General features: G+C 38.0%; 2 protein-coding genes across 13 annotated transcripts in view; both read left to right on the top strand.

Moving 5' to 3' along the window:
* AFDN (afadin, adherens junction formation factor) overlaps positions 1-9081 on the top strand; it is a 134637-nt gene extending 125556 nt beyond the window's left edge. For 9 of the 12 annotated variants that reach the window (XM_085315542.1, XM_085315552.1, XM_085315547.1 and 6 more), the window contains 3 exons: positions 936-1224; positions 5695-5779; positions 6890-9081. In XM_085315542.1, the coding sequence (XP_085171668.1) occupies positions 936-1224; positions 5695-5779; positions 6890-7034 (519 nt within the window). In that variant the 3' untranslated portion in view covers positions 7035-9081. The remainder of the gene's footprint in view (positions 1-935; positions 1225-5694; positions 5780-6889) is intronic. The other 3 variants (XM_085315553.1, XM_085315550.1, XM_085315548.1) reach the window with 1 other exon arrangement.
* A 5560-nt stretch (positions 9082-14641) lies between these two features.
* The window catches only part of KIF25 (kinesin family member 25), a 44053-nt gene continuing 43941 nt past the window's right edge, over positions 14642-14753 (top strand). Inside the window, exon 1 of the mRNA XM_085315540.1 lies at positions 14642-14753. Within this exon, the coding sequence (XP_085171666.1) occupies positions 14681-14753 (73 nt within the window). The 5' untranslated portion in view covers positions 14642-14680.

Below are 14753 nucleotides of genomic sequence, written 5' to 3'. Positions count from 1 at the left end.
ACATAAGGAGGATTTTTTAAAAAAAAGAAAGACTTGGATTAAAAACAAAAAGGAGTGTTGTTCAAAATGTCAGATATTTCCAACACAACTCATGGTACATGTAGGCAAAAGATCCTTTGGTAATATCTAATTTCAAAATTACATGTTACAAAAATTATTTTCATTGGTTATCAAACAAACTACAGAATAGACCTCTGTGGTGCATATAGTAAATTACAATGTGGCTTAGGCAAGAGCTAAGCAAAATTGGCAAACAGTAGAAATCTTTTAAACAGGAAAAATATATAGAAAATATTTCATGGCCTTTTTAAAAAAGTTGCCTCATTATCAAGAGCTTAGATTTTTTTATATAAGTTTGTTTTTTAAAAAATCATTTGCCATCAGTTTTTTAAAAGTTCTTTCTAATTTAATTTTTATGTGAAAGTAGTTTTCCTAGTATTTATAAGGGGTTTTTTGTTTTTTGTTTTCTAAGGAGTCATCTATTCCAAGGCTCTAGATKGATTAATATTACTTACATAAGCATGTAGCAAAATTATAAAGTTCCTTTTTAAGATGGTAGTTAATCCAAGTCCCACAGACTTCATACTGCTTTAGTAAATCCACCCTTTATGTAGGTGTGCTATTTTAGTAGTTACATTTCTAGTAATAAATGCTGGAAATGCACTTAGTTCACATAGGCAGTTACCTTAGTTACTAAAGGCAGTAGTAATTCCAGAAATAAAAGCAAAGTTGTTTTACAGGAAGACTGGCRTTTTTTAAATTTTTTTAATAGTAGTAAATGTTCTTTGTATGACTTGGTATAGATGCACTGCTCATTGCCAGAAAAGGAGGGACAAAAGAATGTTTGCAATTCTGTGATGGAAAACTTAAATCTCTCTCAGACTAAAATATCTGTCTTTCTGACCGCTGTGTTTTTGTTTCCTCTGGACTTACAGAGGCGACAGGAAGAGGAGTATTACAATCGCTTAGAGGCTGAAAGGCGCAGACAGCATGATGAAGCAGAACGAAGATTACTGGAACCTGACGAGCCTGGTCTGTACAGACCTCCGCTTCCACGGGAATATGAACTCCCATCCCCAACCCCTTCATCTAACGCTCCTCCTCCCCCACCTCAGCGAAACACCTCTTACCTCAAAACACAGGTCCTCTCCCCTGACACGATTTATACTGCCAAGTTTGTTGCATACAATGATGATGATGAGGAGGAGGATTCCAATCTAGCAGGTCAGGATAAGTACTCCAGCACAAGAAAATCTTATGGTGACTTTCTTCCTGCCACCCTTAAGCCACAGCAGCCCTCCCGCCAGCCTCGCCCAGTTTCAGATGGCCTCTTTCTTTCCAACTCATTCCAGCCATCTCCAGTCAATGCCAACAGTACTGCTGCCAAAAAAAGCCAACCCCCACCCCCAGCAAACAAACTGAGTTTCATCCATGCAAGCAGCTCTAAAGGTAGAGATCATGAAATCAAAATCTTCTCTACAGAACTGTCTTCCAAGTTTTCTGCTCTGTTGCTGCAGATATAATCACTTACTCTGTGATTTTGTTTTCCCACTCAGTCACTRTATTTTCACTATGGTGATCTAACTTAAATCCTGATAATAATGTGAGTCCTCCCATTTTTAATTGTTTTGATCTTTCAAATTTCCTTGTTTCTTACCCAAACTCTTTCAAAACAAAAATTCATCTTTTACACAATGAATTAGAAATGATTTTAACTTTTACTCAACCAATTGAAAGTACTGTTGGTTTTGGCTTTCACTCTGTATCTTTCAGTGATTTGTTTTGTACAGTTGACTACTGGTTACTTAGGGCTTCTAGAAGTGCATCTTTCTTGGAGAGGAAGCCTATTCTAATGGGTTCATGAAGGGGCCTTATCTTCTGCTTTCATTTTTGGTACTGGGGCCTGTTCTAATATCAATAGCGTGTGCAAATGGCTTTCAAAATGACCCTTGTAGACTTAGTTCTAAAATACACAAGCGCCAAGGGATGTGTGGAGGAGACAGTAAGATTAATGTATTAGGTGCCATTTCTGTACTTCTGCTTCATTCAGTACAGCTTTCTTGCAAAGACAGACAAAAATTTCATCTTAGTGTTTTCTGCCTTAATCATTCCTTCCACACTCTTATACTACTTTGTCTACTCATCTTCTTTCCCTTGCAACTCCAAGTGGGCAACCATAATAGAGTTGAATTTTGAATAGAGCTCTAGTTACTAGTAACTTCAGCACCACATTTTTACCTGCAGAGTACTAGTTTGGCTGTACTCACAGATTCAAAGCTGATTCAGTCCAAAGTCCTCTGCTAAATTTTTGGGTATCATGGCCACATAGGAGAAATCTTACATGCTTTACTCTTCGAGTGTGTGTCTGTGTGAATTCCACTCCAAGTAAATGTGCAGCTTACAAATGTAAGACTTTAAATAGCAGCATCTGCCAGCTCTTCCCCTACGTATGATTTTTCTTCTGTATTTTTCTGATGAGAATATTGGCCATGATATTCCCATAGTTCTCTCTTTTTACTTGTGGCAGTACAATAGAATTCAATAGACGTCTGATAACCAATTCTTTGATCAAATCATCTTTCTAAAATGCAGAGGTAATCACCCAAGAAGGCAAGGGAAGGTGTTCATGCTAGCTTCTAGCTGAATGACTAGCTTGCTTCCTGATTTCTCATCGAGATATGAATCCAGTAAGCCTACAGTATGGTAGAACCCTATTCACTTTTGGACACCTAATAATTTATGAAAAATTCCTTTTTCTTTAATCATAGATATGTGTTCTGGTCATAGAGAGCATAGTAGCTTCAGACCAGATTCCATTTATCAGAAACACTTCTAATCCAGCTACAGTAGTGAACGAGTATAACTGAGGATGTGAATGGGACCATACAGGTGTGTGATACTGTGAGCCACCTGTCTGCATCCTTTTCAGTTAAGGCTCAAGTCATTGTTTTCCAGCAAGGCATCTTGTTCTTTGCAGGGCAAATTGGCTTCTGCTACAGCTGGACTGGTTTCAGTGCCAGAGAGGAATTCTGTACAGCATTAGGTAGTTTTAATATTGTTGCTGAGWCAGTTGTTGTGCTCAGTTATGATGACTGTCCAACTGATAAAGTTGACACTTAGAAATTTCACTGTTCTGGGTCTATACACCACACAAATTGCATAACAGACATCCACACTGATGATCACTTAAAGAAAAAAATGTTTTATTTTTTTATTTGCCCTAGCATTCTCTCTGAGGTCTCTTGATGTTATAGTCCCTATGGATTCTGCAAGTCTGTCTGCCACTCTTGTCTTGCTTTGTCACTGTTTCCAAACCTCAGAGGAAGGTGATGAAAGTTTTGGCTTTTCAGTTTGTTCTTATGAGACAGGAGTAGGGGCAGACACTTTACATTGTACAGCAGTCATTATCACTGCAAATAATTCAGTTACGCGTGCCTACAAGTGGCATCTATATGGAATATGTAACCTTGAGAAAGCGCCGTTTCTGTACGGTAGATATCTCTTTCACTGTCAACTAGTCAACACTTCAACAGTGCATGCTGATAAATCCACAAGCAGTGATTTCAAATTATGGTTTTGCATCAGAAGAATTCTTGCTTTGAGCTCCTTATATTAAAAAGAATTAATGAATTAAAATAAAACTAAAGACAAGAAATTTACCAGAAAATTACTTTACAGCACTGTAACTACCTATGTTGTTAGCTTGCTTTTAGGAATATTCTGGACCAAGCTTCTGACATGTCTGTACTGAATTTTTGTTCTTTCAAAATACTTTCCCTTTTCTGGAAATTCTTACTTGAAACTGACTAGGACTGAGCATAAAACGTGCTGCCTATCCCAGTACATAGGCTTCCAGAGACCTCGACTTCCCTTCCTTACCTGGCACTTAGAAGGCTGCACATTTAACAAATTAAGTAATTCTAGAACCATCAACCGCTACTTGGCACCACCGCTCTGACCCCTCCCATCACCCMCAATTCAGTATGTCATTTCATCTTTAATTGCGTTTTGCAATCCTGCTGTTAATTTTTATGGAGAAATGAGTCTCAAGAAAGTGAAATGTTCAGTGATACTTTTTGTGTATGTGTATTCATTCTTCCTGGAAAACAATCAGAAGGACAATCTACAAAGATTTGTTTAGGTTTTTGGTAATAATTAAGGAATATTATAGTATGATACTTCACCTTTAATAACCTAATCCATAAACCATACAACTAATTCTGAATACTCTTATTTCGTAATTTTTAAAATAGCCATGAGAACAGGTTAACTTCACCTGATTGCTCAAGCTTCTCTGAAGACTGCCTGCGTAACGTACAAAGCTGTTTGCACAAAATGCAGAATTCACTGTGCAGTTTGCCATCTTCCATCTTGCTGGCTCTGTTACATTACTGTCCTTTACAGCTCTCTTCTGTTCTGAATGTTAACTCTAGTAAACCACGCTTCAGCAAATTTTGCTCTCGTACCTTCTTCCACTGGGTTGGTTGCCTAAGATATAGTTAAAACTACTGGGTCTGCCAAGTAACATCCCCCCTCCCCCCCAAAAAAAAAAAAAAAGGCAACACCAAAATAAAAACTACTGTCTTTAAAGTAGTTGGAAGTGTGAACCACAATAGGTAGACCCAGACTTTTCAAAAATGGGGATGATTACTGTAAGTATATGAGTTTTAAGCCTGAAAGGAAAGAAGTCCTCATATTTCTGGCCTATCTAGTCTGATTTGATCCACATTTTGGTGAAAAATTCAGCCTACAACACATCAGCTAAATTTGTTTGTGTGTTCCTTTATCATATTATCTCTTTACTGAACGTTTATGAGATGTTATGTACACCAGTGGAAGAAGCATCCATTCCCTTCTGTACAGAGGAAGGTTCACAAGACATAACATGTACAATATTGAAACCAGAACTGTCTGAAGACAAATCTTGAGTACTGAGCTGACAGTTCTTTTGACTCTTCTTGACAGTCATTAAGAGAATGAAGTATTAAATGCTGATTAAATTATTAAATTTTTGATTGGAAAGAAGGGGTTTTGTCTTGTGACCTTTAGAAAGGATTAATATACTGTGTAAAACTGTTTCTTGCATTAATTTAAACTAAAGGTGCAGTGCTGTAAGATANAAAAAAAAAAAAAAAAAAAAAAAAAAAAAAAAAAAAAAAAGAGTGGAGAGGGGCATTTTCTAGGTGGTAACATCTTAGGTAATATGGCTAAACAGAGACAAAAGTTTTGGCTCTACTGAATTGGAAAGATGGTATGCACTAATCCTAGGTTACTGTTTAGTCTCATAAATAGAGCAGCTGCAGCAAATTTATTTCCTGGAGAACTCATTGCAGGATAGTCAAGTGAGTATGGTGCCCTTTCCTTCAGTCTTCTGAAAACAAATTTTAATGTCTGTCTTACAGTGAGCCACAAGAAGATAAACACTATGACTTGAATTGAGTTGAATAATTTTTAAATACTGAATTTATCAAGTCAGAATAAGAAATAGGAAATTAAWTACTTTTTTGAGGAGGGATGGAATTTCATAGTATTGACTTCAAATATTTTACAAGTCAGATGACCCTCCAAATTATTTCAGACTCTAGTTTGATGTTATTTCTTAAAAGAAGCACTGCATCTTGTAGAAGAAGTAAGATGTAAAACTTTTGTATTACAACAGCTATTCTTCAACTGGCATTTTTTCTTTTGCATAAGGAGTAAATTCATACACTGGATCTACAGGAGCAACTGTTGGGGCCCATGAAACTTACCGGGATCCAAGAGACAAAAGATCTAAAAGGTGACACGCAGAGGTCTATTAAATGTTAACTTTTATTCATGTGAACTGGCTGACTTCTGCAGTGGCTGATTTTCTGCTCTTGTCATATCTCTGTGGGCTATTGGAGAGTTCCTCAGTGGGTTGGGGAGTGTCCTGGAGTGCTGCGGAATACAAACGAAGTTCTACACAAGTTTTTTGGTGACTTGACTATCCTGAATGATCATTACAAATGAAAACTGATTTAGATATATTTATAAATCTGAAGAGTACATCAAGTGAGCTTCTTAAGTTTGCAGTAAGCATAAGTAATATGGGCTATATTTTATACATGAATGGTAAGCTTTCTTTTGTAGTGTATTAAATGTGCAGCTGGTCTTTGGCTAGGATTCTGTAGGAGCTATTAGCCCAGTTCATCCACACCTCTTAATATGCAGTTAATGTTTCAGTGGAGTGTGCAGAGCAGAGACTTCTTGGAGCTAAAAGTGAAACTCCTCTGATCAAGGAGTCGAAATAAATATTTAAAGCTTTATTRTATGAGAGTTAATCAAAGATGTATTGTTACAGCTACTTAGAGGAGATTGATAAGAGTGATTTGAGATAGTCATTATGGTGGCTAGAAATACTTTGTACAAAAGGATGGAGATAAGCGTCATTATCATACTTGAAGCTTTGCCATTATAAAATAGAATGTGGAGGTGTTGCAACCCCTATAGCGCACTGCAGTGCTAGTAGTTTTGTTTACCAATACTTTAAAGCTTTGTATTAGAGTGCTATTTCCTAGGCACAAACTACCATAGAAAGTTATGGTAATTTAGCCATAACTGTATTGTAGCTGGGCTAACACAGACTGGATCTTACTTACACTTGCACTTTTATTTAAAAATTGGCAAGTGATTTCATTCAGATTTATGCGCTAAATTAGGCATGAGCTGTCTCTTATGATTTGCCTAAATGATGGCTCAGTGTCAGAATTAAGGCCAGATTCTGGGGAGGACAAAACCTTACAGAATACTACACTTAATTTTGACAGTAGCAAAAGTTTCTGCCAGTTAATACATTTGTCATTGAAAATTTTTATATTTAAGGTTTTTTGAGCTAAAATTGTAACAAAGTCTTCTTTTCTTTTTCCAGTCAAGATACAGATTTACCTGGAGCACCAGAAAACTTGACGTTCAGGGAACGCCAACGACTTTTTTCACAGGGTCAGGATGTATCCAATAAAGTAAAAGCTTCTAGAAAATTAATGGAACTGGAAAATGAGTTGAACACAAAATAAGATTAAAGCACCTTATTTAGATGTAACTGAAAGATCTCTAAATTGAGGGCTTGAGATGGGGGGGGCTCTGCTAATGAACAGAAAATGAATATTTTCTGAAAAGAGTTTGATTCCTCTATATCTAAGACTGTTAATTAAGATTTAGAGATGTTGCAATAGCAAGAAAACTGATTGCTTTACCAGGAGCTTGTGGTTTATACAATTAAAGCACTGTAAAATTTTAAAGATATGAATCACGTGAAGGTAACTTTCTTTCCTTCTCTTTTTGGGGTTAAGTTCTTGTGCACCAGACCAAGTAGCACTTGTCAAAGATAAGTTCTGTTTCCTGGTGTTTTACAGACATACTTTCGTTTTAGCTGCTGAGCAGAGAGAGTGAGAATAGCTTGAACTGCCTAAACTAAACTGTGCACTAGATATTAGTATTTTAGATTGATAAGAAGCCAAAATCTGGACACCTTAAGACTTTATATGCAAGTTGGGCATACTGCATACATATATGCTGTTCATACAGTGACTAGCGTATCAGTACAGGTCTTAACATTACTTAGTATCGGGATAACTTGTTCTCTAGATGAAACCTTGGAATAAAAACATCTCTACTCCTACAGACTTGCTGGGTCTAAAATGGATGCATAAGAATTTATCTGTAGTTACGGAAAGGTTAATATGTAGATACATCCCCAGTATATGTGCTTCAGACTTTTGAAAATACGAGGATGAAAAAATTTGAGGTATTTATTGTATTTGAAAATTACATAAGCAATAGATAGTAGACTACGTTAGTGTCCCTTTTACAGCTAGGACCAAAATGCTGGTTGTGTGTTTGTGGCAGGGAGTAACAATTGCAGTTCCAAAGCTAGCAGAACTGATACTTATGTTTTCCAAGGAAGGTAGAGCAGAAGGTGTTAGGCAACTAGACAAAGAACAGTATTGATAAGTTTGATAAGTCTACTATTATCAGTTCAGCAATATCTCCCCCCCCCCCCCGGTAGAGAAGTAAAGTGGCATATTAGAGAAAAAGACTGAAGTGTGACGCATCAAATATAGTACTGTTGGCTGGAAGTGAGAATGTTAGTGAGGTAATTGAACTGCTGTGCTGGCAGCAAACCGTCTCTACTTATGTTCAGAAAGTAGTTCTTGCAAGCTCTTCTTTAATCTGTCTGGCTTTACTAACATCCTGTTACTGTTATATGAGAGATATTTTTGGCAGTTCAAGTTATTTCTTCACACTGTAATAGCCTTATTTAATTTTAAATTGTTAATCGTTTTCCTCCCACTGTTGTTCCTTCAGCTATGCATATGTGGCTGATGATGCTGGAGATAAGGACCTCATCAGAGTTTTCTCATTGTGTGATGTTAAGACAATGTATGTTGTGATTCCAAACAAATTTTCTATTGACAAAGCCATTTACTGGCTTTAGATGATTTTTTTTCCTGTATCATATTGTTCTCTTATAAATATATATTTAGGGAATTGTGCACACTTCCAAATACAGAGGGGTAGACTTTCACTGCCTTAGGAAAGAAATCACTTTTAATAAGAGTTGTATGATAAATAAATGCAAGTTAATGAAAATTGGAGTGTAAATATTTTTTACATATTTCAGGTTTCTTATTTGAAAGTGTGCTTTTACCGTTTCACCTGTTAAATATGAAGTAGAAGATTAAACTGGTTCAAAGTGTTAATGAAGGATTTGCATGCTTGCTATGTCTGTTAAATCAGGAAAAGCAAGCCTCTCCCAATGTATCTTGAGAACACTAGCAGCCTTACAGTGACAAATTTTTCTTAAGGGAAAAAAAGTTATGCTGTGGCTGAATTACTGTTGCTGCTAGAATCTGAAAAAGACTTAGCAAAAAAAATATCTATAACCTTCAGTGGAGTGGATTTGGCCGGTATTGGGCATTCGGGTCAAGTGTGAATATGTGTAAAAGTGCTTTTCTTATTTGTCTGTGCATTAATATGAAAAACATCAAAACTGCTGTAGTTTCCCATTTCTACTGTATTTCACTTGCAACCTATTTTTAATAAAGTTTGTATTGTATTTAACTTTGTATTAAATGTTTTTTGTACTGTTTGTTACCTGATTCTGTGTTTAAAACAGTATTATCATAAACAGAGGGGGCTCTTTATATGTTTTGGCTTATGTATCCTATTAAAATACACTTATATGCAAAGTCAGTATATTTCATAATGAACAGACAAAAAACTCAACTTTTACATGGAGAATCAACAAATGAGAGTGAGTGAAATGAGGACTGGAGATAATGCCTTGGCCTGATATTGGTCAGTATCTGTATCAGTGATGTGAAAGAAAAAGTGATGTTTTACAGCTTACTCCGAAACTTATGAAATGGTAACTATATATGTCAGTTATGCAGGTTAGTCTGTGTGTTCTGATGGATGTATTGTATTTGCCTCAAATGCAAAGTTGTATTTCTAGGAGCAAAGAAGAACCTGGAATGCAATATCTTTTGGAAAAAGTTGTCATGAATAATTATTAGAACCAGTCTCCATTGTGATAGTTGCGGTTAAAGATGCATTTGGTCTGTCCGTTTTGAACACGAGGCCAGGATAGCTTCCTGTGGAATCATTTTGGAAAAAAAAAATAGTTTTGGAAGATCCAGAAGTTTGCAAGGGGGAGGCTCGAACTGACTAAATAGTTCTGAATTAAGTTGGAGTTAAGAACTTGAGTTAGATTCATGAAACGAGCTATTAGGAATGGTCTATTCCTCTTTACCATTGGATTAATAAAATTAGATCACTTGCCTGGATGGGAGACGACAGTTCTAAGTTGCTCTCCTTAGAGAAGGTGCAGGAGGAAAGCAGTCCACAGCGACAAGCTCTGGATTTCTTGTGCTGTTGTCAAATGTTCGTTAGAGCTGGGATTGAGAGCCACATTTCTTTCCAGGTGAGTACTATAAAATCTTTCAAGTTGTCTGGTCTACTCTATGGATTTGTCAAAGTGACTAATGAAGACATTCTGAATTTTAGTGTAAGAGATGTGCTTATAAAAGCAGAAAAGAAGCGAGAAGAACTATAAAACCCCAGAAATTCTGTTGTTGCAAGGAAATTACTAGGGTGATTGCCAAGATTTCTGCCTGTTAACTCAAAGACATTGGTGAGAGGGATCTTTTGCCCACGTTTTTCAGTCTGTTCCCATTGATGGTGAGAATAAAGCTAAAGAGCTTTATCACAGATGGATTTTCACAACTGTGCAACAATTACTGAGGCAAATGTTCTGTTAAAAATGTAGAATGAAATACTTACAGTTTGCATATTGTGTATGCATGGATAGTAGGCTAATTTCACTAATGTATTTTGAGTGTACATTTATTAATGTGTGAAGAACATGAAAGAATCTTGAAATGTACAGTTTTGCTATGGTTGTGTACTAAAACTTTTTCCCTGAAAACAATGTGAGATCTCATGCAAGAAGCTGTTCTTCAAGCAGAAAATTTCCATAGCGTTTCTTCTCATTAATTTATACATTTTAATGCCTTATTCCTTACGCCTTCCTCACTCTGTATAGTTCTCTTGGGAGCYGTAAGCTTAGCATTGATAGCAATTATCTCCTAGTAAAAAACGATGGGACTTAATACAGAAGAGCAAAATGGCAATGGGGGGAACAGATACTGTTGCTGTGTCATAGATTCTCTTATTTCTGTTGTTGCTCTAGATGCCACCATGAATGGCAACAACTGCTCTCTGTTACACTGGGTGTGAAGATTCTGCTGAAGTGATGCAGGTCGCCAGCACTGAGCACGTGCAGAGTTAACTAGTGCGCTGATTTACACAGGGTGGCTGGACTGTAGTTATGGAAGACAGAGGGGCTGTCTAGGGGCTGGCAGTTCTGTCCTCAATTTAATTTTTAAAAAATCAAACTTACACACATTTTAATTTTTTTAAGCATTTTATGAGCCTAATAGAAACCTTAACAGGTGCTTGACTACATCTTGTGATGCAAGTAGGGCAAAGACTGCAAAAAACTACTCATTCAGAACAAATATCAATAAAGTTGAGGTTTGGTTACCTGTCACAACAAACAAATTACAGCAGTGTTTCATTATTCTCTTGCAAGGAGATTTATATGAATTAAAGCTGTATGTAGGTAACTGCATTTACAGTGCAAAAAACTAAAGAAATAAAAGCAAAATCTCTTGGAAGGAACTTCTCTCTCAGCATGTCTTCCTTCAGAAGATACTTACCTGATCTTGTTTTTGTGTGAATCCTCAGAGCTAGCATTCATACTTTTATGTTGTGATAGTTCCTTGAGCAGTGTGCAGAAATGAACAAGACCGAGAAAAGTTCTAGCTAGATGCAAGTATAACCAAATTTTCCTTCAGCTCCCTAAGAAAAACAGTATGCACTCTTCTCTATAGTGATCTGCACTAACAAGTGTATGTGAGCTATGGTCATTTAAAGGCTAAAATGTCCTGTCAGAGCTTCGGGTTTGTTCARGCATTTATTGCCAGTTCTGTTCAGCCTCAAGGCTGCAAATAAAAGTAAATCTGTCTGAGAGAGGAGAGGCATTCAAATAAAATTAGGTTTGGAACAGTCTTCCTGAAGTTTATCTAGCRTTTACTGGGCAGCAGTAATGAAATGAAGTGGATAATGTTTTAGAAAGTTTGTGATATGCAAAACTGTAGTCTCAAGTTACTGTCTACTGCACATGTCAGCTCATGTGGTGTTATACGGATTGCATACAGCAGTGAATCTCTCCATGTTTGGCACAAAAAGGATAGCAGCCTTACCTCTAGGTATTTTTCTGAGTGTTTTCCTGTCTATGTTTTTTTCTGGTTATTGCATTTGGGAACTCCATAAAGGACAATTCACATCAGAATGCTGAAGCTGGGACGACATCATTCTTTTTGTTTCCGCTACTCGGATTAATATGAAATGTATCAGAATTATTCAAGATCATCCTTATTTAGTTCTTTATAAGGTACTATACTATTTAACTGTCGTAAAATTAATAAAATGTGGAGTTGATTTAGTGGAGTGATTAAGCTGGTACAAGTTGAGAAAAAAATGAATTACTGAAAGCAGAGAATCAAGGTAGAAAGGCATTCTGGAATAGAGTCTTGTAGCACTTCCAGAAGATAGTCAGATTYTGTATTTGTTTTTACTTAGGTCTAACTGACAGATGGTTTTGTTCCCTTCTTATTAAGCAGCTTATCCTGAGCTTTGGAAATAGGAAGAGGATCCCAAACAAGAATCACTGCTGTCATGGTGAGTCACAGCATCGTATTGTGATCTTAGATTCAGCTGRGATTGAGTTTTGTATACTATTCAACTTTCAGGTGGAAACAAATGATTAAATTAGAGTTGATAAATTCTAAGGATGCTCAGTTTTAGGCTACTAGTTAAAATGCAGGGTAATATGAACTGTAACTTTTATCTATTGTGGGCTATGGTAACCAGATTCTTAATTGCATTCACAGTGACTGAAACTCACAGGAGAGAACAATGATTAAATCAAGAATTTGTAGATCAAGTTGACTATATCACTTCAGAGTTGGCCATTCTGAGCTAAAGCTGACTGACTCTGGAAAATATGTTGCATGATAAGCATTACATGGAAAAATCGCAGCTCAGTGTCACAAATTCAGTTTCATACCTCTATTAAAATACTACCTAAAAGTAGCTAATGATGTTTAAATCCTCATCYCTCTCCCCATTTGGTGAAGATAGTTATATACTAGCGTTTTGATAATAGAGTCTTTCAGCATAATTCCAAATTAAATGATACAAAAAGATGAGTGGCTCAGAACTATCACCTGCAGTTTACAGGGAGAATTTGGAAAGGATGAGTCACTCTAGATTATGTTTTTAAAAAGTCTTTGCCCAAATCTTTAAAATGATACGAAATATATCTACTACATATTATTTTTATCTTGAAACAAGTTATTTACTTAAATCATGAACATTCATAATGGTACACAAATATTCATTAATACAGTCTCTGTGAAGCCATCATTTCCTCAAAAGCTGATATACTGCAGCAGCTTTTTTTTCCCCGAAAGAAAAGCTTATCTGCCTCATTTAGTGCCAACAGCCTTTAAAATCCATTAGTATTGCAGTATTTGGAACTTTTTTCTTTTTTTAACTTCAAGCCATTTGTCCATTTTCATTATTCTACTAATGAAGAGCTAGTGGCTGAGGTTCGCTCCTGAGAAGCTTCTGCTCTTTTTTTTAACTGAAGCTATGGTTTGTGCGTGATGTGGAAGGAAGTTACAATACCAAGGATGATGGTGAATTGACTGTGCTGCACTGAGATGTGTGCTTTGGTCTGTGAGAATGGGACAGCATCAGAAGAATTGGATTATAATGTTGGCTTTGGTTTCCCCCCAAAATTATAGTGTAAAAATAGTGTTATTTTGCAGTTCCAAAAAGCTGACATGTTGGTATCTGTTATACTTTCACATTAAGCGGCCAAATTGTATTCAGATTGTTTTCAAGATACAAAAAATGCAAAAATAATACATTTGATTGAGAGCTACATGCAAGACAACTGTCTGGCAGCTTAGTACGCCAGGGAAGACCATGCAACTATCTGTGTTGGAAGAGATAACAGAATTGGGATGGGGGAACAGAGGCTCAAGTCTAAGATTAGCTTTCAAAGAAGGCTTATTTAAGTAGCCAAATGTGTTGAAATGCCGTGCAGAGGACACAAGTTTTCTCATGAAGTCCCAGTGGGATAGGGAAGAATTGGGAAATTAGTTTTGGTTCTTTACATAATGTTCACCTTTCAGTGCCAYACAGTAAAGCTTTAGGTAGTATTACTAATTTCTGCCACGTTTTGGCCTTGGAAGCCTTACTGTGAGACCCTAATCCTAGCTTTCATCTTGGTTGAGCCTTAGCCCAAGACCTCAAGATGTGGTCTATGTGAGCTCTCTCTCACAGAAGAAAGCTTTTTGTAGCTGATGCTTCCTTCAGCAGCACCCTCATAGCCCTGTCCCAAGTTAAGGCTCTAGGCTCTCTTTTGCATACAAACGCTAACCCTAGGCCTTTGCCACTGAAGCCTCAGCCCAAGCCTCCCAGCCGCAGCAAGCATAAACTGTCTCTCAGGGAAGAAATCTTTTTGCAGCCTACTTCATCCTTTGGGCAACCCAAACTCTGCCCCTAACTCCAGGCCTTGACTTTGGATGAGCCTTAGCTGTGGCCTGTGTGAACTAGCAYTCCGAGGAGAAACCCTTCTGCAGCCCAACTCAGCCTGAGGCAGCCCCGCGCCCTGTGGAACACCAAGCTTTGCCTCCGACCCCAGCCCGACCTCCTTCGTCCTTTGAAGCCTTATCCTCAGTGACCCTGAATGATCAGAGAGGTGATCTGCAAGGGTTTAAATAGCATTTACAGCCTGCTCTTCAAGCACTGTATTAAACGTCTGGGGCTGCGGCTGTCCGTGAGCGCCCCGCCCTGCCCCGCTGCCGCCGTGCTAACGGCCGGGGGCGGGGCGGGGCGCGGCGCTGCCCGGTTACCACCCCCGTCCAGCCAACCAGAGCGCCCGCGAGCCGGGAAGGCAGCCCCGTCTCCATGGCAACCGGGCAGGCAGGTGCAGCCCTGCCGCACCGCTCATTGGTCAATTTAAATCCCTCGCGGGCCGGGGGAGGGGATGTAAGGCCCGGGTCCCGCCCGGTGCGGCGGCACGATGCGGCCGCGGCGCGGGCCCGACCTGGGCTCCGTGTGGGCGCAGCGCGCCCGGCAGCTGGAGCAGAGACTGC

This window comes from Rhea americana, unplaced genomic scaffold (assembly GCF_003343005.1).
Source record: "Rhea americana isolate MKP2758 unplaced genomic scaffold, rheAme1 scaffold_43, whole genome shotgun sequence".
NCBI lineage: Eukaryota > Metazoa > Chordata > Aves > Rheiformes > Rheidae > Rhea > Rhea americana.
The sequence above is the reverse complement of the archived record's forward strand: the minus strand, read 5'-3'. Positions and strand labels throughout refer to the sequence as shown.